We start from the raw sequence: 27,652 nt of genomic DNA, 5'->3' as shown, positions 1-27,652 counted from the left end.
AAATCGCCGTCCTGCATGAATGAATGATAATTTTGCTATTTTACACACAATAATCCACGATGATCACATTACACAAAACTGAAATTGCACGTCAAAATAACACAGTCAATATTTTTTGAGACCCCCCCAAAATTTCACAAATCACGTTTTCAGGGGAGCCCATGTCTTATTAAGGGGAGCCGAGCTCCCCCTAGCTCCCCCGTAGTTCGCACCCTGCGTGCAACTGCTAATATTAGCTGACAAAACTTCTCTCTCACCTTCGACATCGTTGTCATTCGCACTAGGTTGGCAAAAAAAAAACTGTCTATTTTGGGTAGTTTTTGTGTCGCGACAAACTTCTCCACCTTCTCTTTTCTCTTTAAGGCCCCACTTTTATGTTTGTATTTCTCCATCCTTTAATGTTCAATTAGCTAGCGGCTAGTAACCTCTCGACTCTCACACTGTGTTTTCTTTTTTTAATTTGACGCGGCGATGCAGCGTCATATAAAAAATGACTGCGTAGTTCTACGGCAACCGCGGGGTGCAAAAAATAATAAACATATACAAGAAATTATGGAGAAATTATACATTACGGAGAAACAAGAAATTACTACACATGACATGCATACAAAAATATATTTATTGTGTCCACAAATGAAAAATTAATTCCCTCGTTTTAACTAAAAGTTCCCCATGGGCGGGCCCCGTATCGGCCCGGGCCCATTTGCACGTGCTACCCTGCATGCCCAGACGCTACGCCACTGTAAACAGGTATAAGTAGGCTATGAGAAGACATATAGGATTGTTGCAGGTTAGTGGATATATATTTAGCCTATTTATTATTCAGAATGAACAGTTGGAAAGAAAAAATATTTATAGGAACATTTCAGCAGCCTCAAGATAATTAATACAGAGATCATTATTCATTGTTTTAATCAATTGGCATCCATAAAACGTAGTGATAATCTGCATTCTCATGTATGCATGTGCATACAACATACATGACCGGAATGACTCTAACCGGAAACTCCCGATATGTAATAAGTAGAACACGGAAGTAGTTGTGCAAGTAGCCCATTCTCTATTAGGCCCTGTCCCAATCACACTACGCCCTAAGGTCTTCCTCGAAGTGGACACTTTTTGAAAGTGCACTTAGCGGAGTAAGTGCGCAAGGGCCCGAAGCTGTGAAGAGCAGAATTGGGACAGTTTTGCACACGTCACTATCTACGTCACCTTCTGTTGTGATCAGGAGAGCAAACATGGCGCTGGCTGCAGTTGCGGTATTCGCAGTACTCCTGCTAAAGTTGATCACAACTCACCACCAGTTTCTTACCAGAAGAATTAGAAACCGCAGGAGAAGAAGGCTTCTACACCGGATCCAAATATGTAAGCTGATGCCCGACCAACAGGTAAATTAACTTTATTTTACATTTCAATGTAACGTTACCGTTCATTTACGAGGCTAATGTGTGTGCTGCTAATAACACTGCTGTTATTGTGTCACGAAATGTAGTTTTAAGAATTTTTCAGTCGAGAATGTAGTTGATTAAAGCTCAAATATGTGGTTTATTTATAAATATAGCGCCTATTTTAAAATTTTATCCGACGTTTTCGGGGTTGTGAGGGTTTCTCAAACTCGGTCCTGAAGGGCCACTGTCCTGCAGAGTTTAGCTCCAACCCTGATCAAACACACCTGAGCAAGCTAATCATTGTCTTAAGAATCACTAGAAACTCACAGCTAAGTTTGTTTGTTTAGGGTTAGAGCTAAACTCTGCAGGACAGTGACCCTTCAGGACCGAGTTTGACAATCCTTTGAATGAAGAAACCAACTTTCCTGTTAAAGGAACACTCCACCGTTTTTTGAAATAGGGCTTATTCACCTTCTTTCCTACATTTAGATAGGTGGGCAAATGCATTTTTGTCTCAGTGCATGCATTGTTTTAGTTTGACGGTCGGCGCTAGCTTAGCTTAGCATAATGAATGGAATCCTTTGTTGCCAGCTAGCATGTCCTGAGTAAAAGTGATATAAAAAAAAAAAAACCCCACCTAATTACTTCTTGTGGCCTGCATATTCACAACGAGTACAAATAGCGATGCAGATTAACACTAGGCGATTTCCTAGGCAGATATTGACTTATATATTAAGGACTATATTAGGGGGAAGCACAGGCGAAGCACTGCTACTTGGGCGTGATATCTCTGTGCCCAAGTAGCAGTGCTTCGCCTGTGCTTCCCCCTAATATAGTCCCAAGTCAATATCTGCATAGGAAATCGCCTAGTGTTAATCTGCATCGCTATTTGTACTCGCTGTGAATACGCAGGCCACAAGAAGTAATTAGGTGTTTATTTGTTTTTTATATCACTTTTACTAAGGACATGCTAGCTGGCAACAAAGGATTCCATTCATTATGCTAAGCTAAGCTAGCGCCGACCCTGTCAAACTAAAACAATGCATGCACTGAGACAAAAATGCATTTGCCCACCTATCTAAATGTAGGAAAGAAGGTGAATAAGCCCCATTTCAAAAAACGGTGGAGTGTTCCTTTAATGTTATTCATATTAAAACAGTTTTTGGCTAAGATAAATTGTGATATAACCTAAACTATGAAGTGATGTAGACTATAGGCTACTGCATTATACTGAGAGCTGTTCCTAATATTTTGTCAAAATATCAAGTGTGGCAAAATATCAAGAACAGCTCTCAATATAATTCAGTATAGTTAACATCACCACCACCACAAGTGTGTCCAAAATTACAATGAAAATAGATCAACTTCCTTTAATAAATTCAATTATAAAATGAATAAAAACTTTTTCATGGTGTGATCTGTTTTCCTAAATCTGTCATTCAAATTATTTTTTTGTCTTTTTAAGTTTGGCAGACTGATCAGGTATGCCAGGCTGAATCATACCATGCCTGTCCTTCTGGTGTATTTTGATGTTGAGAGAGACCTTCGACCCGACTACCGCCTTTCAAGAAAATCAATGGATGGCTTGATGGATATTCTGCACAGGCACCAGGACCACGGCTGGGGATCTTATTTGGAAGTCCTAATATTTGTGTATTGGATTGCACATGGACTGTCTTATAGAGTCACTGCCCGGGCGTTCTCTGTGCCAAAATCGACAGTGTGCCGTGTGGTGCACAGAGTTGCTCAGAAATTATGGACATTGCAGGTAAAGTGATTTGCTATCCACACCATGATGAACTTGAAGAAGTTGGCCTGCGATTTGGACGCCTTGCTCGGCATACAGCATTTGACAAGGCTGTAGGGGCAATAGATGGATGCCATATTCGTATCAAGCCTCCAAATCGTAACAAAGAGGACTATTTTAATTACAAACAATTCTATTCTATCCAAATGCAAGCCATCTGTGACTCTCAGGGACGTTTCCTCAACATCTTTGTTGGTTTTCCTGGCTCTGTACATGATACCCGTGTTCTAAAAAAACAGCCCACTTTATGTTAATGCTGAGTACCCCCCACCTGGCTTTTTTCTTCTTGGTGATGGGGGATATCCCTGCATACAGTCCCCCATAACCATCATCACACCCTACAAACTGCCACTTCAAGGAAGGGTCGAGGGACGCTTCAATCACAGCCATTCACGTGCGCGTTCAATTATTGAACGAGCCTTTGGTATGATGAAGGCACGCTGGAGGGCAACACTCTTCAAAGCCTTAGAAGTAAAGGTTGGCTTCTGCACAGAGGTGGTCACTGCCTGTGCATTCTTACACAATGTCTGCCTTAACCATGGTGATGTCCTGGAACCAGAGCCAGCTTATGATGCCTTACCACAACCACCAACAGCAGATTCTGGACAGGAGACAAGTGGCAACCAGCTCCGGGCGAGACTCGCTGCACATGTATCAGCACCCCTTAATGTTCAAGGACACCTTTTGGAACATGACTACATAATTTAATTCAAAGTACCTCATACCTGAACACACACATTGTTGTCATGAGTGTAGAAATTTAACACCTTAAAGGTTGTATCAGTGATTTCAGGCCCAAACATAAATTGTCACATTCATCTAATCTTTCCTAACGATCCGCTAGCTGCCCGCCCCATAAGCATGCCGTCAAAAAAACGTGTCTCTGTAGGCAGCCTAGGCTCTGAGATCTGCACACAAAAACAATTTGTTTCACCAACCACTAAAAACCAAAATAAAGTGTTCCAACCAATCACCGACAGGGGTGGATGTTGTGAGGTATTGTGATCGTGCACGGCTGCCTTAGACGGCTGCACGCGAATACCTCACAACATCCACCCTTGTCGGTGATTGGGGGGTCGGACACTTGGGGGGTCTGCTGTCTCAGTATCCGAGCCTGTTGGAGAATTTACTTCAACCTCAACCTCACTGACAGGTGTCTGGGCTCTCTCTACGCTACTGTGTCCAGATGAGAACAGATAGACTGGCCTGACTGAGGGTCTCTGGCCAATGGCTTCATGCATGGCTGCATAGAAAATCCATGAGGCAGCAGTGACCTCTCCTGCATCTGTCCCTGACCCAGTTTTTGGCAGCGTTAAGTCCTTTGTAAATTGTTATTAAAGGGGAAATTAACATTATTTACATGGGTTTACATTCTAAACAGTCATTAAGTAAGGGATAATGTATAGCGGGGCGGTTGTTATAGCGAATAACAACCCTGACAGGCTGAACTGGACTTCGACGTGAAGCGGAGGGGTCTTGAATCAGCCTGAAGGGGTTGAAATTCACTATAACAACCACCTCCCTATACATTATCCTGCTTATTACATGGCTACCTACAAAATAAATCAATAATTTGACACAAAATATTGATTTAAAAAGGAGTTTATTGATTTAAAAACGATTGTATTGTTGTATTAATACAATATAAGAATTACAAAACATGTGAAAGTGCAATTACCTTGTACTTTTTCTTCAGATTTTCCCACTTCTTTTTACACTGCTGCCGAGTCACTTTCCCCTCCAGCCCCATCATTTTGATAATTTCACTGAAAGACAAACATTCATCCATTAGATCACTTTGCAATGAAGCCCTTACTTTCAAATAAAAAAACTTGTCTGCTCATATTTATGGCCATGTTAACTTACTCATATCCCTGGCTAGAGGCATTTCTGTGCCCCGTGAATAGCCGCTCATTCTCTGCCCTGAACTTTATAAAATCGAAAGTCTGCTCGTCGGACCCTGACAAAAGAAAGTGAAATAATTGTATCATCATGTATTATGTTATTATCGCTCATATTCTGATAAAAAAACTATTTTCACTTACACTTAAAAATAAATTTCTTCTCCATTTGTTTTTCCTCTTGCCGGTCGGCAATATTTTTTTTCCCAGGATGGTAGGGGAAGTCAGTTATAAGTGCGCTGATGATCATCCCTGGAGAACACCATTAGAGTATCGGGACACGCTACGGTCTTGCACCCCTTAGCGAGAACGCGCATTGAGGGGCACAAGGGCGGAAGTGCGGATATTGGGACAAGGCTTAGACATTGGCCCTGTCCCAAATGGCGCACTTCATGCAGACTTTCGGTCTCGTGGACTTGAATTGCGCGTGCTCGCCGAGTCTACGAGTCCGTAGGCCGTCCCATTCAGCATTTTACCGCTCTGAAGTGTGCTCAGCAGCGCCCCCTTTGTACCCTTGAAGCGGTCTTCCGCGAAGCCCGCATAGAAGCAGGCTCCACGCACTTTAACTACCCAGGAATCCTTGCGAAAGGCCAATCAGACAACAGATGGGAGGAGATTTCACTCACGGATAATTGTTGACATGGCTGAGAAGAAAATATTACGGTTTTTATGACCTAAATGTACATTTTACCAGTTGTTACCTACAGTTTATACAAACATTATGGTCATCGACCAGTGGTTGATGTCTCAAACATAATAATAGCGCGTTTAATAATACGATCGCATTATGATTCATTAAATAAATAGAACCGAATGTCAGGGCTTTACTGAGTCATATGTAAACTAGGGATGGGAACGACACGGGATTTGGGAAATCGACTGTCGAGGCCCATGTGTCGACTTTTTGTCGGATTGTCGGCCTTTTTTTTTATTTTATTTTTTTAAAGAGCAGCAGCAATGCGGAGGGTGGAAAATATTCTACATTGTTGTACTAGTTTATTCTAGTCTCAAAAACATGGCTCTAGTGTCAAATTTTGACCATTGAAGCGGTAATAATAAAAACGAGAGAGAGAGTAGGCTAATTTAAAATGTTTATTCAACAGCCTTACAAACACATAAGACATAGGCTACTTTTTGCCGTTCGGAATTTACAGAAATAAAACGGCCTGTCCATTAGTTAATTAGCTCTGTGCATGTAGCCTAAACAATATAGTTTTCCGAATGAAAAAAATAACACTCTATATTATAATTATATAACATTAACATGCTTATCAAACGTGAAAATAAGCAACAATTAATATTGAAAACAGCGTGCCCATTTTTTTTTAAACCACAAAAAAGGAGGCAGCATAATACCATCAACTCAACATAACAAATCAGCAGTGAAAATAAAATATACCAATATGTATCTTTACATTTAGGCCTAATTTTTGTTTAAGAACAGAAGCATATCCACATGTTTGGGTAGAAGGCGACTGCGAAGTCTACTCACGACCAGTCCCGCGGCTGAAAACACTCTTTCTGCTGGCACAGATGTGGCGGGGATGCAGAGGTAGGCTTTCGCTAGACGGCTCAGGTTTTTGAATCTGGACTCATTGAGAGACCACCAGAGCGCAGGATCCTGACTGGATGATATTCCTTCTTCGTTTGTGTAACGTTCTATTTCAGAGTGGTCAGATGTGACCGTGTCCCCCATGAAATAGTCCTCTCCGAAGAATGAAACCATTGCATCCACCGGTTTTGCCCTTTTTGCGGGCCCGGACTCGTCACCTGAGACCACACGGAGCCCGGACAACAGATCTCTAACCTTTTCGTGCACAGCTTCCTTAACCTCGTTGGTCGTGAACTTTAGGTGTTTGTGACGCGGATCCAAAAAGGATGCGACGATGGCTGCCTTCTGTGCGGTGCCGGGATTTTCAGGTTCCATTCGAGAGGTGAGAGACTCTGACACTCTTCTCTTAAATTCTGAGACTTTTGGAGACTCCCCCTCGTCCCGCTGCAGGTGCCTGACAAGGAAGGCAATTATATTTTAATAGAATAATTCTCCCCATATAGACACAGAATCATACAATCGACTAAAAAAAATAAAAATAAAAAACACACACAAACTAACCTAGAAAGCAGAGCAGCTGTAATCGGGTAAACGACTGACACCGACACTTCTTTTTCACTGCACAGTGCGGTTGTGGCCAACTTCAGGGCACGTAAAACTGGCAGCAGTTCTTCCTTGGTATGCCAGTTGGCATCGGTGAGATCCAGGGTCCTGGCATCCGACACTTTGGTCACCTCTCGGTCTGACAGAACTGCTGATATGGTCCAACGTTGCTCGAGCAGGCGTTCAAACATATCATGGATAGAGTTCCATCTTGTCTTTACGTACTGGATGAGACGGTGAGGCTCCTTAAGTTGTATCGCCTGCTTCTTCTTGAGCGCCTCAGACGCAACCGTGCTGTGATGAAAGTGCGAGACAAGACGACTTGCCCCACCGACCACATTGGCTATGGAGTTCAGTTTGAAGCCATCATTGATGGCTAGCTGCAACGTGTGTGCAAAGCATCGGTGTGACTCCCATTCCAGGTGGCGAGAGGTTGCCACAGTTATATTAGTAGCATTGTCGTGAACGCATGCTACAACTTTGTCGGCTATGCCCCAGTCCTCAGCTGCTGCTCTCAGAACATTAGCAAGATTTTCGGCGGTATGCCTCTCTGGCATGGCGCGTGTCTGCAGGATAGCAGTTTTCATTTTCCAGTTCTCAAAATAGTGAGCCGTTACAGTCACGTAAGACTCAGTAGTAAGAGCCGTCCATGCGTCTGTGGTGATGGCCAGGTGTTCTGCTGCACAGAGCAATTTACGGAGAGACGCAGCCTTATCCACGTACATTTTTTCCAAACGCAGAGTCGTCGTTTTGCGACATGGCACTAGATAATCAGGCTCAAGAAAAGCCATTAATTCGCGAAAACCTGCCCCCTCGACAAAGCTGACAGGCAGAACATCTTTAGCTACTATGCTAGTCATTAAACCAGTGATCTTCTCTGCACGGCGTCTGTCCAGCTTTCGCACTCTGAAGGCATCCATACTGCTCTGTGTCGCTGACGGCATCGGGTGTTTTCTGTCGAGGTGAGCCTGCATCCCTGACGTGGATGTGTGGAACGCATAATCTGTGCCGCACAATTTGCACCTCACTATCTTATCATTAATTTTGCTAAAACTCCCCCACACCTTGCACCTTGCCGCTGCCGCCATGTTGACTCTGTTGCCTGTCACACACACACATACACAGGGTCAAGTGGGGTAAACGGTCTAGTGGCTATCCTATTTAGAAAAAATGGATTGTTTTATTTAAAATGTTTTATTTCATTATGGGAAAAGTGGCACTTTATGATGTGTATTTGAATAGGAAATGTAATAAATTAAAAGGCCAAAAAAAAAAAAATGCAATTTGGAAATCCCACAAGCCCCGCCCCCTCGACATGTCGACACTCTATTTTTTTTGTCGAGTGGAGCATGTGTCGAATGTCGGTCGTTTTGTCGATAAAAAGTCCCATCCCTAATGTAAACATAGTATGAATATTGAAACCTGTAAATTGAAAAAATTGTGTTTAAATTATGTTTTAAAATTGTAATCTTAGTTCAAATGGAACATTATGTAGCCTATTATTATGTACAACTGTATACATAATTTAAATAAGCATGATATATCTATTGTTTAATGCCCAGGTGATATGCACAATATCAAAATATAGAACTGTAAAATTAGGATGTGTAGTTGACATGCAGATAAGACGTCGGAGCGCAAAAATGTGATTTCTCCTGTCCAACAACAACCAGGCCGTTATTTCCGGCGTGCCGATCGAGTCTGTCCCAAAAATACCTCTCAATGCGCCCTCGTGGACTCGCGCCAAGGGCCCTATAGGTCTGCACTACATGACGTCACCAAAGTGTGGACTCTGAGGAAGTCCACAAGTCCGGAGTGTGCCATTTGGGACAGGGCCATTCTCTGCTGGAACGCAGCACGTCGTCTTGTCATAAGCATAGACTGTAAAAAATATGGACAAAGCGTCTGTGACGTCACCCATAGACTTTCTGAAGAACGGTTTTGAAGCCGTTTATGGGGGGTATGGGCGGCGCCATCTTGGAAAATCTTGGGAAATCCTAACCCCGCCCACCTTCTGACGCAGCGCGCGTCACTCACCTCGCTCTCCTACTCCGGTTATCTCTGTGTATATTTTAGGCAACGAAATATGTTATAAAACACCATACTAACTCTTTTCGTTTTCATTTAAAGAAATCTTAAACATTATAGCCACACAAATGTGGTTCAGGCAACACGTATTGATTATATTCACTGCACATAACGTTTGCCTATTTATAAAAAACGAAATATAAAACACAAACCTGCCTCTTTTCGTTTTAAATATAATATGAAAATATTAAACATTTTAATATGGTCCAGGCAATATGTGCATTTGTACTAAACAACAGATTTTGCAGTAAACAACTTTACAGAGCATCTTCGTTGTATTAAAATTTAAAATGACAAAACTCAAACCTGTCTCTTTTTGTTAAATTTCACTTTTATCAATATTAGCCATTATAAAAGTATAAGTAAAAGGTACAAGAAGCTATACAAATAAAGCAAACAATTCAGTCAAAAATACAAAGTCAGCGCTCGTCTAACCATACAACGGTAAAGTTAAATAGCTTATAAAGTTATGAAACTTACCCTCAGCCAAAACGATTGCCCAGGGACCAAATAATAGATTCACGAGACCAAAAATCGCCCGTTAGATATAGACAAGACATATATCTCATGTTTAACCACTACAGAGACGCCAGAGTCCGCGGCAAACGCCAGAACGACAAGCCGAGGAAAGGCTGTTCCAGGCGGGGTACATGAACGCCGAGCGCCCGGTCATCGCTGGATCAACTGGATAAAATTTTCAGAAATCTTTAAATAAACCACAGATTTGAGATTTAAACAACTACATTCTCGCCTGATAAACTCTTAAAACCACATTTCATGATACAGAAACAGTAGTATTATATTTCAACTGTGTTAAAAAATGGCGCTTCTTATGTTGTCATTCTCCTTGGCGCAGCCTAAGCTGTCAATCAAGCTGTCAATCAAAGTTAACCACGCCCTTATTTGTCATACATTCTATATCTAAATACGATCTAAACTAACGAGTTAGAAAAAAATTCACCCCCCTCACAGTCAGGCACTCGGAAGCTATCGAAAAATACAATAAAAGTCCATGGGACCAACCTGTAAAAACATGAATTTATGCTGTGAAAACGGACATTTGATTTTAACATGGGGGCTATGGCCATTTGCTCCCTTTTGGGACCTCCCTCTAGCGGATTTTCGATGTATTGCAGTTTTTCGCACTTCCGGGTAGGCTTCATTTTTCGAGTAGGGTATAAACGGAGGTCGGAGCCAGCTGCAAATGGGTGGGTTAGCAGCAAGTGGGTGGAGCTAAGTGGGCTGTACAAACTTCCAGAGGATTTTGATTGGTTTATTTAGTATCACCTGTGTTGTAGTAGCTATTGGTTTATGCTCCACAGTTGGTGGCGGTAATGTGTAAGTTTTGTTGCGATCCATCAGAAAACAAAGAAGAAAACCGCTTTCACATGTTAGCGTGCCGTTGAGATGAAGGGGTAAGCTCGTTGTACAGTTTTTAGTTTTGTGAAAAAGCATAAGTTCTGAAAAAGACCATTTCATAATGGCGTTTGTACACTGTTTTTAGTCTTGATGTATTAAAGAATAAGGGTAAAGTGTATCCAAATAAATTTCTGTAGCCTTTTTAGTAGCACACAAATTACAAAATCTGTAACGTGCATGACAAGATCTTTTCTGCATTCCATTTCTACAATTTGCTCTCCAGATTATGGATTCTGAAGACCATAATAAGGTATTGTGGCAGTGTAATTTTTGTACGTTTTAGGACTGCATTGATTTTCAAATTGTAAATGTCTTAAACGTTTTGTAAATGGATTTGATATTAGAATACAACTCCTAACTTAATTGTACAATGCATGCAATTCTTTTAAAACTTGTTTTTATTGTAATTATGCTTTTTTTCTGCGTAATCCACAATGTAATGTAATTTGAAACATTTTTTTAATATCATAATTATTTTATAAAATGTATTACTCATAACAATCAGTGAAATAAATGTGATTTTATTGTGCTTCTTATGGCTAGAAAGTAAATATTGACATTAAAAAATAAAACGCATAACAAGAACATCATTGATAATGTTAAATGTTATGTTCATATTTTTTTTTTTTTTCACCTCAGGTGTTGCATGCTGGAAAAATAAGTCGTCTCACTACAAACAGCTCTTCTGGAGGATGTACTCAATCTCCACTTGTTTGGAGTGTGGGTTTGAGTACAAATGCTGCACACCTGGTACGTTTTGTGTAAATTGGTGTTGAATAAACTAGTTGTTAGTCTAAAGGAAAACTAAAAATCTAATTTACTTATGTCATCCCTTGGAGTTTAAAAGGTCTGGACACCATTCACTTGCATGGCATGGACCTACAGAGCTGAGAAATTATTCTTAATGTTTGTAAATGTTCAATGTCAACTACAAACCCTAGTTCTTATTGTGCTTCTTGTGTATCCACCAGGTTATGCTGGGAAGGGAAAGCGAGGCGAGCTCCAGGGCATATATTCAGAAACCTTCCACCCTGTATTTTGCAGTTTTCACTGCATGCAGATCAGTTCTAATGAGCTGATATAGTGTCTTTACAAATAACAAAGACTAAAAATAATAAAATAAAATAAACACTTTTGCAATCAATTCTGAGTGACTTGTACATGATTTTATTCATTGAGAAATAATTTATCCACCCTGAGATTTAAATGTAATATGTGTAACACGTTCAGAAGAACATTAGTCTGCTATTTAAAAAAAATTATGCAGTAAAGATGGATGGTAACTTTTTTTTTTTTTTTTTTTTTTTACATTAGCCAAATGTTTTTCATGTAGGCTATTTACACATTCACTTCACTGAGTCCAATTGCATCACATTTTAATGTTCATTTACTTGATACTGTAGAATATATATCTAATATTCAGAAATATGCTTGAATAAGGCCTACAGCCTGATGAATTTAAAACACCATCACTTTAAGTACGGTAAAAGGTGTAAAGACGTGACTTCATCATTGACAGTGAGTGGTATTGGACACACACAATAATAACAAAGCTGTAAGAAATCAGACCATGATGAGGAAGTAATATTTGATAGTTTATTTTCATTACTGTCGCTACTTCCTGCCATACTCATTCACCGCCGTCCTCGGCAATGACAGCTTGGGGATTTCCGCATAAGCTCCTCCCACTTGCGGCGTAAACTCCTCCTACTTGCACATTTGTGAAATCCCTCCTACTTGCGGCATAAGCTCCTCCCACTTGCGGCGTAAGCTCCTCCCACCTGCAGGTCTCCGGGCTGCAGCGATACATACATGCATTTTTCAGATTAGAATGTTGCCGCTTGGTCATAAGTAAGAGACAAAATGGTGGATGGAGTGAACATGAAAGTGACGTCTTCCTATTTCAATATCTGGTAAGGGCGACGACTTAAGTTGTAAAGGTTGTCAGACAATCAACTGATCATAATGTAAACGTTTAACAACAATAACGACAAAACATGGCGAGAGCCCAGGGTATCTTAAACTATCACAGTTGAGTAAAGTTGGCAATAAATTCACAGATTTGAACTTCCCGGGTCAATAACTCGTGAGTTAAACGTTGTTAACACACAAATAACACGTATTTTAAATCGTAGTAACGTAGACAAGCAGCTACAAAGCTTTTCCTCAAAATGAGCTTTCCTTCGCAGTGGACAAAATACATTGATTTGTATGCGCAGGCGGCAGAGAGACAGATCCGAAGGGACCGTCTGCAAAGTGCAAACCCCGAAAAGCGTTAGGCTACTACAAAATCAGTCAATAACTTCAATGTTTCGCACTGTAGTGTCAATGAATTCAGTTCACATATCACTGGTCTCCTGATGGTTATTCTACATCACTTTGTTTATATAAATGTTTTTTTGTATGATTGAAAAATATTCAATAACTTCACTGTAATACACTGTATTGTTGCCATATTCAGTTCACACATCACTGCTGTCCTGCTGGTTATTCTACAACACTTTGTCTGGATAAATTTCCTTTTGTATAAATTGTATAACTAGCGGTGAAGTGTGAACTGAATTTGGCAACGATGCAGTATATTGCAGTTAAGTTATTGAATATTTTTCATAAATAAAAATCACAAAAAATATTAAATTTTGTTTTCTTTGAATATTCTTTAAACGGTTTAGAAAATATTCTATGAAGCGTTAGATGATTCAACGGTGTTCAACTTATTTTGTCTTTTTTGACCATTTTCTTGCTCCTGCTTTCATAGGTAATATGTAGCCATATCAAATGTTCCAAACTTAGTGTACTTCAGAGTATTAATCTGAGCTATTTTATTCTCATATCACACATCAAAACGTTTTGAATGAAATCATGACATTTTCTATATAATGTATCTCTATAATAAAATCCATATGTGATAGGCGTACATCTCACAACAAATGTGGAAGTAAAATGGCAAAACATAAAAAAAATAAACTTGCTGGCATATTTCTGCAAGCACATCCTGATTTTTTTTTTAGTTCAATCAAACTTTCTTTTTTAAATTAATATACTTCTCAAATTCTATCATGTTATTCTTGTTTACTCAAAGTAATAAAAATATGGCGATATATGCAATAAGAATGTAAATCACCATTAAACAAAAGCATGGCACACTTCTTCTTATAGAGTTAGCTTCCATGAGAACTCCTGGATTCAGTGCTCTGTTGAGAATGACCTAGACATGAACACAGGAAACACTGGGGTTGATATACACATAGGGCTGTCTGTAGTAGGTACATATTTTGAAGAAGTAATTACTTCCCGAACGCTAAAAAGTATGTTCTATATAATATGAATGTGTGTAGTATGAACAGGTCCGTAGCCAGCCTATTGAAAGGGGGGGTTCTTTTTTTCAAAAAGTGGACCTTTTTGCAGTTTTTCTCCTCCTTTTGTATTTAATTATGAGGTTCAAATACTTCATTTTGGTGACCTTTTATGCACTAATTTGTGCTGGATTAGCTTGTCTGCTGGTATCTTAACGAGCACACTTTTTGATGCACCTAAAATATTTACTGCATTGTTGTCAAATTGCTTCCTCATGTAACACCTTTGTCAGTCCATACACAGTTCATAAGTTTAAAGACCACATTAACAACAGAATAGATTGAATGAACTTTACTGAAATATTAATAATAATTCTTCTCATCATCATTTCTTGACTCTCTGTCAATGCCTCTTTGCTTGTTGCTGTATTTGTCTTGACACTTATGGATTTAGTACACTGGTCAGTTCCAATCATATTGCACAGCCAATATCACTGAATATCCCACTATGTTTTATTATTATAATTACGCTACGTTTATATGGCTATTATATTGTAGACTATTGAGTGGATAAAATATAGAAATCCTTTTAATAATAAAAAAAAAATATATATATATATATATATAACCCCAGAGTCGGAGCCAGACGATGTAAACATTCGGGGCTCAGCCCAAACCTAGGGGGGTCCGGGGGGCATACTCCCCCGGGGAGATTTTTTTCCCATTTACGTCAGCTAAATGCACTATTTTTCAGGCTGTGTTAGATAATAGAATGCCTAAAAATCTATACACTATCTGGGAAAATGATGATAGTTACTCAGTAAAAAAAAAAAAAAAAAAATCACCCAGTAGAGCCTACAACCTATTTTGTATTTAATTGTTCTCCAGCTGTAGTGAATCCAAAACACCAAAAATGTTAAGGATGACTCATTTTCACCCCTGGCAACTAAAAAGAGGCAACCATTATCTGACTATTTTTAAGTTAGCCTACATAGGTAAAATTGGAATTTAATGTAAACATCATTACATCATATCATTACATTGTCTGCGGTTCGTCTGACGCTGCTTCTGAATCTCTGTGAGGTTTACTGTTAGTGTTCCGTATAAAAAACTTTGATGTGTCCATATTAACTTCAGCCGGTTAGCCAGTAAGCTCGCTACGACGCCGGTGAAACATACAACAGCCCGCCAGCCCCTGATGACAACGACGTTCGTTAGTTTTTATGGCAGTTGGCAAACAAGCTGAGTGATGCGCGATGCATTACCGTCCGCCACCACACACGGTAATGGAGCTTGTGTTTCATTTTTTTGCCTCTCCAGTCAGAAAGACTGAGAGGAAATGAAACAAAGTTTAAGTTATTTGAAAAAACCTAAAAGATTCGGGGCTTTTGACAAAACATTCGGGGCTTAAAGGCACACTGTGGAGAATTTGTGTTTTTGTCAAACAGCGACCCCTAGAGTCGCTGCGGAATACTTGCACTGTAAATACTCCTCCACCCCCCTACCTCCCACCCTGTACACCGGTACCTGCGTAGGGCATGGAACAGGCACACATAGACTCCGAAGACATGATTATTGCAATTTATCATAATAGTTTGCAAATTGTGCTTGTTTATTTACAACCTCTACGTTAGGCTTATTTATGTCCTGATATTTATGTGAGATATTGAAAACTGTTCTCATGATAATCGCAGGAATCAACGTCAACAGCGTCGTCTGATATCCCTCAGGACTACGTGATAAATACACCTCACAACACCTGAGTTCAGCTGGCAAACTAGTTCGTGAGGCAAGCTAGGCAATAAAACATAACGCAAAAAACACGTAAGAGAACGAGTGTTTGTTGTCTGTTAACAGCTCTGATAATCGAAAGCTAGCTAGACATATGTGGAAATTTTTGGACTGGTCTAATTATCAGCAATGGATGAATGAACAGCATGTAAAAAAATGACATACTACAAGCAAGCGCAACAACATAGGCCTACAACATAGAATGCAAACAAGTTTACAAATAAGAGATTTATTTACTGGCCACTTCATGCGTTTTCTCAGATCAGATAGCTATCAGATTTATCAAAACGATTCTATTTACACCTGGTCACATAAATGTGTTTTTGCGAAATGGATTTAAATCCGATCTTCAATTCTCGCGCTATATGCAGATTTAATGGAGTGCACGTCACCGAAAGCAACAGATATGAGCTGCATTTTATTGATCATCATCTAAAATTTGAAAATCAAAGACCGCAATAAGAGAGAGCAGTAACAGCCCTGGTAAGATCATTTCATTTCTTTACTTTTAATGATAATGATGATTGTGTGTTAAGCATCTGCGACTTACTTTCACTTTGATTTGCGATAGTTTGCACGTTGGCTTGATGAATTGATGCTCAGCTTCTCATCTGGTGATGCGTGTTCCAGCGCGTCGTCATATCTGGCAATAACATATAGCCTATAACACGCTCTCACACGTTTTTTTTATTATTATTTATTTTTTAGCATTTTTGGGAGGAGTACAATTTGCATATGTGGTTTCAACAACCAGATGCACACTTGTCCAGTTTCGTCTGGAATGCGTCTCAGACCTCCTCCTTAAGTGGTTTGAGCGATCGGATTCAAATCCGTCTTGAATGCGTTTCGGAGGGCATTTACACCTGGTCTTTTCATGAGAAAACGCATGAAGTGGCCAGGTCTAAACACAACAGCCCCCATGACAAAAACATACGCACGAAAGCCGAAAACAAACGCTGGTTGGCATCTCACGTCCATAGACAGTATATAAACGCTCTCGTCCGAATTTGAGGAAGTGGTGGGGGAAGTGACGTATGCCGTAAAGCAGTCGAATTTTGTAGTTCTTTTTGTGCTCTGGTTACTACCCGAACCCCGAAGTTACATAGTGCCAGTAAAAGCGATACAGACCCCGTCAGGCTCTGGCAGACGTGTCATTCAACCTATTGTAAGTCGATGTACCATCACAAGGGTCTTGGAAATATATTATGAAGGTTGAAAAGTTACACGGTGTGGCTTTAAGCCCAATTAGCGAGAATTACCCCCCCTCATTCAGAGGCGATGCTTCTTCACCGTTTGAAAAGTGCATTGCGAGAACTCTCTGAACTGCACACGCGGCACACACACACGTCCAGCTACAATAATCATATTAATTTGAAATAGCAACCCAGAATATTTGTCACAAGCATTGATTAAAACAATGATGAAAATAATCACATGGAAAAAAAAGAAGAAAAAAAACAACGACTTAAATTCTGGACCTTTGGCAGTGAGGGGGGGTTCGTTCGAACCACCCGAAACCCCCCTGCCTACGGGGTTGATGAATGTAATCTGGACGTACTACATTTGCCATGTTGTTATTATCACATGACCTACGTCAGTTGCGTTGCTTCACTGTCATTCATAAATCCTCTCCCGTGGCGTCATGGGATAGTAAAGTGTCCATCTTATACACACTTCAGAATTTCGCCATTAGTAGTAGATCATCCAGGTACTTTTTGTCTGCTCTTTTATGATACTGTGAATTCAGACATACTACTATAGTAGTTTTTCACCTACTATATAGTGAAGTATGTGATTTCGGATGCAGCCAGGGTAATAGACTAGACAAGAAGACACACCTGGGTAGAATCAGGGAACTAATCTAACAAGAAGACTACAGAATGTGGCATACACGACAGGAAACAGGAAATAAAACAAAAGTCCAGGAACAAGCACGGAGAATAATATAGTATAACATAGGTTGACTGAACTTACTACTGGTCATGTTTTTGGAACTGGCATACCCCAAGTAAGCATGGTCTGGTTTTATCAACCAAAAGTTCAGGTTAGCCTATATTTGATGCTTAGTTAACCTTGCTTTCTGAAATACCCCCCTGTTGTTATGATTTGTCTTCGAATGAAACCCTGCTTCAAATCTTAGGTATGTATGGTGTTTTATATATGGATCTGTTATATATGGAAACACTGTTCCTGTAGCTCAAACAGTAGGACATGGTACCCTGTCATGGGTTCATTACCCATGAAATGCATGAAGTGATAAAAATGTATATCTGTGTGTATACCAATGTAGGACAATTAGGATTAAAGCATCTGCCAAATGCATAAATGTAAAATAAATATGGGTTTAGGTCATCATGTCAGTTGTGTAGGAAAATGATTAAGAACCAATTGTAAACATGTACACTTTGTGCATCTTTAAAACACTTGTCATTTTGTCATTTCAGCTCTAATTTAACTGCCTGCTCAACCATTTCAACTGGAGACACGCAATGTGTGAACTGATATTGAAAGAAATTTAATCTTGGTCTCCAGGAATCCAAATGCTCTACCGACGAACCTGAAGATAAACAACTGATGAGGAATCTAAAGGGCTTCATATTAATCACCTCAACCATCCATGTTGATGAACTGAACCTCAACCAGCACACAGATCATTTTACTGTGGTTTCCTTCTCTAACTTCTTTCTGCACTCCCTTCTCTCAAGTTTAAACCAAAAGAGCTTGACGGCATCACTCGGTGCAGAGAAAACCAATGTGTCTAACAATCAAGTACTTTATCTAATATGTTGAAGAAACCAACTGAGTTTATGAAGTCTGGAGATCTCGCTTGCATACATCCTCTATTGCACCATGATTTTGGGATCGTTTTATTCATTGCTGCTACTTTGAATTTCAAACTGTGCTTCAGTGCGTGTGCTCGTGCTGAATATGAGATAAATGGAGAATGCTGCCCCATGTGTGCGCCAGGTACAGTATACACTGTGTAATGTTTGGTTCTGCCTAAAGAACTGACTGAATCAGTGAAAAAGCTTAAAGAATTTTCAGATTTTATCAAGCAAACAAAATTAAGTTATGTTTTAGATTTTTCAGTTAATCATATAGTCCAGCTGTTAGAAAATGTACATCTCATGTAAACTAAGTACATTTTTTTGTTTGTTTGGCTGTAACAAATGTCTGCAAGAAAAAGTAGAATGATTATCACTTGAGAAAGTAAAGTTATCCCTGCGGAAAAATCCAGCTGGTCACTAGCATAAAGTATGTTTTTTTGCATGCTGGGACCAGCAAGTGATGCTGGTTTGCTGGTCCATGGCATGAGAATCGGGCGTGCTGGTGGACCACCTACACCAGCTCAGTTTTGTTTGAGAACATAATGACTATGCTGGTCCACTACAACTACCAGCTCTAACCAGCCTGGATCAACATAGAATTCATGCTGCTTTATGCCGAGTTTTTCAGCAGGAATATACTTATTTGACAAGACAATCCTCAATTTATATAAATATTTGAAACTCATGATACACTGAGGATGTCACTGCATTATCTTGACAGAGCATGTTTTACTTCCCATTCCCATGTCTTATGTAGGAAACTGTGTTTATTGGCATTGCACTGGAGATACCAGCACCACTTGTGTTCCCTGTCCTGCATCAACCTACACTGATGAACCCAACAGACTAGTGAGATGTTATTCCTGCTCTGTGTGTGATGCAGGTGAGTGTGTTCCACAAATTGAAGACTTGAAATAAAGAAGTGATTTAATTTATAAACATTATAAAGTGTGTTATTTTTTCCACAGAACAAGGACTTTAAAGTACTAAAGTTGCTGCTCAGCTAAATAGGCCAATAATAACTATTAACTACTATTTCTTTTAATTATTCAAATGTCTCATTAAAACGCCTTCAAGTGTATAAAAGTTGTCAGAGATCAGGTAAATACCATGGGCAATTGTTCAAAGGCCCGCCACTGGGTGGCGATCTCAATGAATCTGCATGATGCAAGGGTTCACAGTCACAGAGATCATCCCCCCCAGCGGTGAACCATTGAAATTTCGAAACGGTTATGAAGTAACGAATCCTCTTACTGGTTTCGAAGCTTCATGAAGCAGTGTTTCGAAAGCGCCCATCAGCCATCACTAATTAGGCAATTTGCGTTTTGGATAATTAATTTGGCACCATCAGGGATTCCAAAGTTATGATCCTATAACTCCAACAATAATGTATTTTCAGAGCTTACAGCCGATTGGTTCAATTTGCATACTATTTGAACGAAGCAGATGAGTAAATGATTCAGATAGGCTACCCATTCATAAATACAGTCGTTTTCTAAGTTAAATGAATTAGTATTTTGAACAAATTGGTTGTAGTTGCCGACTTGCCGCCACCTACTAGCGGTTATAGTTTCATATTTAAAAAGCATATTATTTCATTTTTTTCAATCATTTAATATTTCTAGATTAAAAAGGTTATATTTAAAACATTAATCTCTTAACATTATTGTGCAATTATAATTGCTATGCAAATCTATTTATGCCACATCTGAGCTGCATTAAACAATATTATGTGTAAATCCAAAGATGGATTTTGTTGATACTGATTTCATTTGATTGGTAAGAGCCATACAGTGTCTTTTTGCCTGGATTGAATTTATTGATTACATTTAAGAATCTGGATTAAGAGGAAACAGGTATGACAAAATAAATAAATAAAAATACCGTTAATAAGTGCTTCACATGCAAAACTGTTGAAAGTATGTTTATTTTTTATTGTTTTATGTATTTTTATTTGAAATATTGCATTATTGCCTATATACAAAAGTGTTGCCATATGTGCTCTTGTCTTTTAGGTCAAGGCCTTTACATTCAGAGTAAATGTACTCCAAAAAGAGACACCATCTGTGATGTACTTGATGGATATTACTGCATTGAGGACTCCAATTCACAGTGCCGTCATGCTATAAAACACCGTGTTTGCAAACCAGGACAAGAAACAAAAACACTAGGTATTGTTTCTCAATGCTTAAAAACAAATTTCATTTCCCCCACATAATTTAGTCTAAATCATCCTACATTTTAAGGTTCATTTATGAAAATTTTCACTCTCTGTGTCTACTTACAGGGACAAAAACAGCAGATACAGAATGTGAAAACTGCTCTTTTGGGTTTTATTCTTCTTCTGGGCTGAACTGCACCAAGTGGACAGAGTAAATGAAGTGTTATTTTTTGCTATGTCGTCTTTGAATTTCTGTTATGTATTATTATTATAAAGAATTGTTGTCATTTTTTAAGCTGTGCAGCCAGAAATGAGATTCAAAGTGAAGATGGCAGTCCTGTAAAAGATGTCAAATGTGTACCGAAGAGGAAAATATATTTTCTTCTAGCTTTCTGTCCTCCTGTCATATGTGCAGCTGTTCTAGCAGCACTATACGGGAGGTCATGCTCAGAAGTTCAAAGAGTCAATAATGGTGAGTGGAAACAGAAGTTATTTTTACTAAATTTGTGTCCAAGATCTCTTGAAGCAATTTTATGTTAAAGTAAAAAACTATTGTATGCTTATTGATCCGCTTAAATTGTACCAATCTGACCCTGTAGAGTAAATTTAATAAATCTAATTTGAAAAAGACCTTGTGAGAAACATAGCAATTAAAGGGATAGTTCACCCACAAATATTTCATTATTTACTCACCATTATGTATTTCCAAACCTGTATGACTTGCGTTCTTCTGTGAAACACAAAAGATATATATATATATTTTTTTTATGAAAGTCAGTGGGCTTCGCCATTGTTTGGATCCCAGCTTTCTACAACATATCTTTTGTTGCAATAAATAACTGCCTAGTCTCAACCTCAGGTGGCATGTCTATGGACCACCCACAGTCTCTTTACTGACCTTCTGATGCATATTCAGGGTTCCCGCGGGGTCTTAAAAAGTCTTAAATTTGACTTACTGAAACCTGCAAGAACCCTGATATTGCATCAAAACCTTTTTTTATGCTAATCTGTTACTGTTTCGTTCCTAATTCATAGTCTAGGGGTATAATGGAAACAAACAATAACAGTTAATGTTGATGTACCCGTCTCCAGACCCAGAGTCACAAGACACATTTTGTTTCTCAATAAGGACAGTCATAACGTCTTTTATTTAACAGACAAAAAGAGAAAAAAATATAAAGGGTAATTAGTGAAAATAAACAACAGATACCTTAGGAAAAGGGACCCCAAAAATAACAAAATAATCCGCTAACTAAAATGAGAAGAAAACTAATTTACCTAATGAAAGAAAAATCCGACAAGAAAAATTATCCCATGTCTATCCACAAAACAAGAGAAAATGTTAAAAAGAAAAAAAGGACGTCCGACTTTACCCATAACACTTATTTTCAGTACATTGGTACTGTAGTTTGATAAATGCAAAAATTACACACCATTGTGAGTTTAGGAAAAAAGTCAAGCGAAGCGAATCGTGTCCCCTCTCTGGACTGCTTATATCCTGATGCTACTCCACTATGAGCCAGTCGGATAATTCGCAGCAGTTACCCGGTAATCAGGAGCAGATGTCCGCAATCTGTACAGACAGAGGAGAGAAAAAGAAACAGAAAAAACAAGCAAACACCAGAACTCACTAAAGAAAAAAATGTCACAGGACGCAAGTTATTGTAGTATGGTCTATTACAGCTATTCTATGTGATTGTGGTTGTTGCTTTACATGTCAGTCACACAATCTTTTCCTTTTTAAGAGGAATAAGCTGCAATATGGAGCAGAATTTGTTAGTTAATTGTCTGGCTATGTGAGGCTATTTACTGTCCATCTTATCCAAAACATTCAGATTTTTATCAGTACTTCACTTCATTGAGGTTTTAAAATGACAGTAATAAGTCAAATGATATTGCTGTGTAACATTTATAACATTTAAAATGTATTTTATGCTTATTTTAACTACAAATGTAATTTCTTTTGGAATGTTTTCCAGGTGACAAAATAAATGGGGTAAGTTTTCTAACCATTAATAGCCTCTTAAGGCCTTATGCCACTACATCACATATTGTGCTGCTGTTTCCTAATGTGACAAACTAGTGTAATTGTAATCTTTATTAGTCCAAATAGGCTTTGTTCAGTTTTGTAAAAAACTTTCCTCTGTTTTTAGTTACGGTAAGAACAGTCTTCAAACATTGTCATGACTTGACTGGGTTTTGGTTTTGTTTACTAGCTTCCCATTGAAGAAACAAGCCCGGAACCAGCGACAACAGGTCAAACACTGTAAGACTAACTTCCCCCTGTATTATTTTCCTAGTTGTGAAGGTGACAATGTACTAAAAGCCTATATTGTGTATTGTTTGTTTACAGGGAGGAAAACAATGAGAAACCAACAGATGATACTTGAAACTGTATCTTATTCCTCCTGCAATCCTCCTCTACCTCTTATGTGTCCAACACAACGGTGATGGAGAAGTGAGAGCCTCCAGGACTCCAGAAAAGTGCTTGTAAATGTTTTCACCAGAGCATCTTCAGCTAGGAGAGCAGACTAAACGCCTGTTCACAATGACAATGATCTGCAACAACAATTGATTGACATGGGTATGTCCTGTAATATGAGAAACGATATGAAGAGCAATGGTCCAATAAGAGTGGAGATAGAGGGGCATTTCATGTGCAAAAATATGTGCACATATTGACGCATGTTCTGGACCCTTTGGCGTCACTTTTTAGCGCACAGGACATAGGGTACGCCATTTTTCGACGCGCTGGGTACCACATTGCTATCAATGAGAAAACTTTGGCATCATACACAGGAACATTGGGCATGGGAATGTCATCATCATTCCCTGGGGGAATTGTTATTGTCATTCTCCTGGCAACCGCCAAACCGAGACTCGTTCATAGGATTGCCAGACAGAGAAGCGTGATTCATCACTCCAGAGAGCACGTCTCCACTGCTCTTAAGTCCAGAGGCAGTGTGCTTCACACCACTGCATCCGACGCTTTGAATTGCACTTGATGTAAGGCCATGGAAACCCATTCCATGAAACTCTGTATGTTCTGTTCTTGAGCTAAATATACAATTAACATGTCAGAGTTGACACAATATATTTTTTTTCCTTTCTTTTCCCCTTCTTTACACCCAGTGAATTGAGAAATAAAAAAATAAAAAACTGTTTACAATAAAATCAAGAAATAAATCAAAAAGAGAACATAAAAATAAAATAAATAATTAACAGAAGGAAATGTATACACATACATACACGCATACATACCTACATACATATATACATATACATACATATCCAGACGTACATCATATATACACCCATATATTCATATATACATAAATATATGCATACATACATACATCCCTATATACATGTTTACATACAGACATACAAATTTCCATATAGCTGCATCATATATCACAGAGATTACATCCATGCCTCATCTATTTACACAGGTCCAAATCCATGCTTGTTTTTTTTTTTATAATGCATTTGGTTAGCATATGCGAACCATCTCATCTTAAATAACTTCATTTCGCCTCTCATCTTATGCGTTATCATTTCATTTTCATACAAGTTCTCTACAGCCTCAATCCATTTATCCAACCTGGGTGGATCAGTTTTTTTCCAACCTCGAGTTATGTTTAATAGCAGTAGTTCTCAACACCCAGAAGATATAATAATTTTCTTTGTTTAAACCTTTCGGCTGTATGCCAAGCATGACATGTAGTTGTTCGAAATTAGTATTTTGACCACAGATTTGCTTCATTAATTCCAACACATTAACCCAATATGGCTGGATTTTTGAGCATGTATAGAGGACATGAGCCAAGTCAACATTACATTCACCACACTCTCTCCAATAGTATTGTTTGGTTTGTATATTTACTAATTTTTAGTGGTGTTCTAAAAAATCTAACCAATAGTTTCCACGCATATTCCTGCCAATAGGGGGACTTTACATAACAGAAAACATTTTTACCTGCCTGACTCCACTCCTCTTCAGTTACTGTTATTCCAATGTCTTTCTCCCAAGAGTTTAAAATATTGTTATTATTTAAAATATTATAAATTTGTCCCATTACATTTACATTTTTAAAGCTCGACTTTTCATAGACTTTCAAGATATGCTCCACGATAGGACTGAGGTCTTGAAAAGACTGTATATTTGTTATTATATAGCTCCTTACTTGGAGGTATCTAAAAAAATGGTTACCCCCCCCACCCCCCCCCCCCCCCCCCAATCCATTATCTTCTCAATATTCTGACTTAGTTCCTAATAGACTTATCTGCTATCTAGTTACAAGAACAGAACCCAAAACATGAGGATAATCCATAATTAACTGCAGAAAATCAAACCAAGAAGGAAAAAAAAAATTGAGGATTACACCAAATTCAAAATCTCAGAAAATTATAATATTACATGAAATCAAAAAAAAAAAAAAAGGATTTTAAATACAGAAATGTCGGCCCTCTGAAAAGTATAATCATGCATATGTACTCAGTACTTGGTTTGGGGCCCTTTTGCATGAATTACTGCCTCAATGAGGAGTGGCATGGATGCTATCAGCCTGTGGCACTGCTGAGGTGTTGTGGAAGACCAGGATGCTTCAGTAGTGGCCTTCAGCTCTTCTGCATTGTTCTCTCTCATGTCTCTATGGGGTTAAGGACAGGCGAGTTTGCTGGCCAATCAAGCACAGTAATCCCATGGTCATTGAACCAGGTTTTGGTTCTTTTGGCAGTGTAGGCAGATACCAAGTCCTGCTGGAAAATGAAGTCAGCATCTCCATAAAGCTTGTCTGCTGAAGGAAGCATGAAGTGCTCTAAAATGTCCTGGTAGACGGCTGTGTTGACTCTGGACTTAATAAAGCACGGTTGACCAAAGTCCTCTTTTCTGATGAGAGCAAATTTTTATTCTCATTTGGAAACCAAGGTCCCAGAGTCTGGAGGAAGAATGGAGAGGCACACAATCCAAGATGCTTGAAGTCCAGTGTGAAGTTTCCACAGTCGGTGTTGGTTTGGGGAGCCATGTCATCTGCTGTTGTTGGTTCACTGTGCTTTATTTAGTCCAGAGTCAACGCAGCCGTCTACCAGGACATTTTAGAAGTGAATGGAACACCTGAATTCAATTATTTGGAGGAGTGTCCCAATACTTTTGGCAATATAGTGTATGTACGTCTTGTTTATTTACAGGGAGAGAAACAATGAGGAACAATTATTGTTTACAAAATAAAAATAAAAAAATCAGTCACCCCACCTTCTGGATCTTCATGCCTGAATCCCTGCATGTTTGAATCTCTCCAGTGGTTCTCTTATGGGAGCATGACAACATTGGAGTCTTCTCGGTGTGCTGTGATCTTGACGTAATGGAGAAGCTTGAGTACCACCAGGAACTTATCCCAGTGGAAGCTTTTACTTAAAAAGCAAATTCAAAATATACTTAATTTTTTAAGTGAGGCCCAATTTTCTAAATACTTTTTTGGCTGTTGCACTGAAGAAGGTTGAGGCAGAGACATTGCTGTGTTTCAGTGCACTGCTGTGTAGGACATATCCTCTTATTGAAGAAAGGTGACCTAAGTATTGCCAGACAAGCTGGCAAGGCTGTAAAGTCCCTGCAACAATAACCCAGTTAACATGGTTTTTTGTCAGTTTTCACAAGTGATGTAGAGCTGCAGGAACAAAGAGACGTTTAGGGAAAAACAGATGCAGAGGATATTATATTCTATCGGCAACAACTCAAAGTTGTACATACTGAAGGGGTGGATTCTGGAATCCACTGCTGCTTCAATGTGTATCTAATGAGTGATTATAAGCAAGGTAATAATCAAGGTATTAATATTTTTCCTTCTAAAGATCACATGAGTTCTCTAAACTTATGAGATTTTACTTTGTTATAGAAGTAACCAGTGTGATTACTGATATGTTCTTTTCATGTATTCTCTAATGTCTGTATTAAATATCTGAGAGGTGACTAAAGGGTCTGGCCTTACCTTGAGAGAAAGAATGTATTATCTTGATGTTTTGAGAAGACTCCTGTTTATAGTTTGAGCCTGGCCAAATCCAACCTTGAAGAAGCTGTGTGTGTTAGAATTATTGGTTACAGGTTAAGGAACAAGTGTTATTATTGGAGATTGACAGACTTGTTTTCTTCGACATGTTGGCACCAAGCAACACAGATCTGCGTTGAGATCTACAGATCTCACAGATCACGACCATATCTAAATTCAGGGTCCAAGTGTCAGCTGCATAATTGATGGAGATATGCTTCAGTCTATCTGTTTATGTGTGGAAAATGTGTTTTTATCTATTTCTTAGCCAATCAGAATGATTCGACCTGAAGCAAGGACGTAGCTTAGGCCTCGGTGAGGGGTATAATTGCTGTGAATTTTGTAACTGTAAGCGGGGTGGCCTACGAACTCCGGTGTGATTCTTGAAGCTGACTTCTGTCTGATGAAACTGCAAACTATTTTCAGTAAAAAAAAAATCTTTAATTTAGTATAATTCTGACTCTTGTCTTAAATTGACGGCACTTCTAACTTCTGGTCTCAATTCATCATATCTGGTCTGTAAATCCCTTAAACAATACATATGTTCATTACTGTTTTCAGAGTGATCTTGACAATGTATTTTTGTACAATTAGTAAAAACTGTATTATAACAGTATTATAATGTTTACATTAGGCTGCTTATGAGCACTAATTCCTGTTCTGTATTTTGTATTGCCTTTTGTAAATATTTTATTATATTTTATATGCCTTTTTTACAAATGTTTTTGCACTACTTCTAATGATCTAAGTTCTTTTCTGTTTTGATCTGTAGTA

The 27,652-nt window shown here is 38.8% G+C and overlaps 2 protein-coding genes across 2 annotated transcripts; one reads left to right on the top strand and one right to left on the bottom strand.

The window, feature by feature from the left end:
• Positions 1-6,519: 6,519 nt before the first annotated feature.
• On the bottom strand, positions 6,520-8,339 carry LOC311098524 (E3 SUMO-protein ligase ZBED1-like; the record flags this gene model as incomplete). The annotated part of the gene is made up of 2 exons (XM_084138755.1): positions 6,520-7,102; positions 7,210-8,339. The coding sequence occupies 2 exons, from the start codon at positions 8,337-8,339 to the stop codon at positions 6,520-6,522; spliced, it is 1,713 nt and encodes a 570-aa protein (XP_083994881.1).
• Positions 8,340-12,153: 3,814 nt separating this feature from the next.
• On the top strand, positions 12,154-24,001 carry LOC311098284 (tumor necrosis factor receptor superfamily member 5-like). Its single transcript, XM_084138409.1, has 9 exons — positions 12,154-12,671; positions 18,290-18,812; positions 19,431-19,556; positions 20,689-20,844; positions 20,961-21,045; positions 21,131-21,306; positions 22,814-22,830; positions 23,051-23,100; positions 23,188-24,001. Exons 2-9 carry the CDS (start codon positions 18,629-18,631, stop codon positions 23,222-23,224), a joined length of 831 nt encoding a protein of 276 aa, XP_083994535.1. The 5' UTR covers positions 12,154-12,671; positions 18,290-18,628; the 3' UTR covers positions 23,225-24,001.
• The last annotated feature ends 3,651 nt before the right edge of the window (positions 24,002-27,652 follow it).

This window comes from Abramis brama (genome assembly GCF_963993115.1).
Source record: "Abramis brama genome assembly, chromosome: 16".
Taxonomy (NCBI): Eukaryota; Metazoa; Chordata; class Actinopteri; order Cypriniformes; family Leuciscidae; genus Abramis; species Abramis brama.
This window is presented reverse-complemented; position numbering and strand designations above follow the sequence as displayed.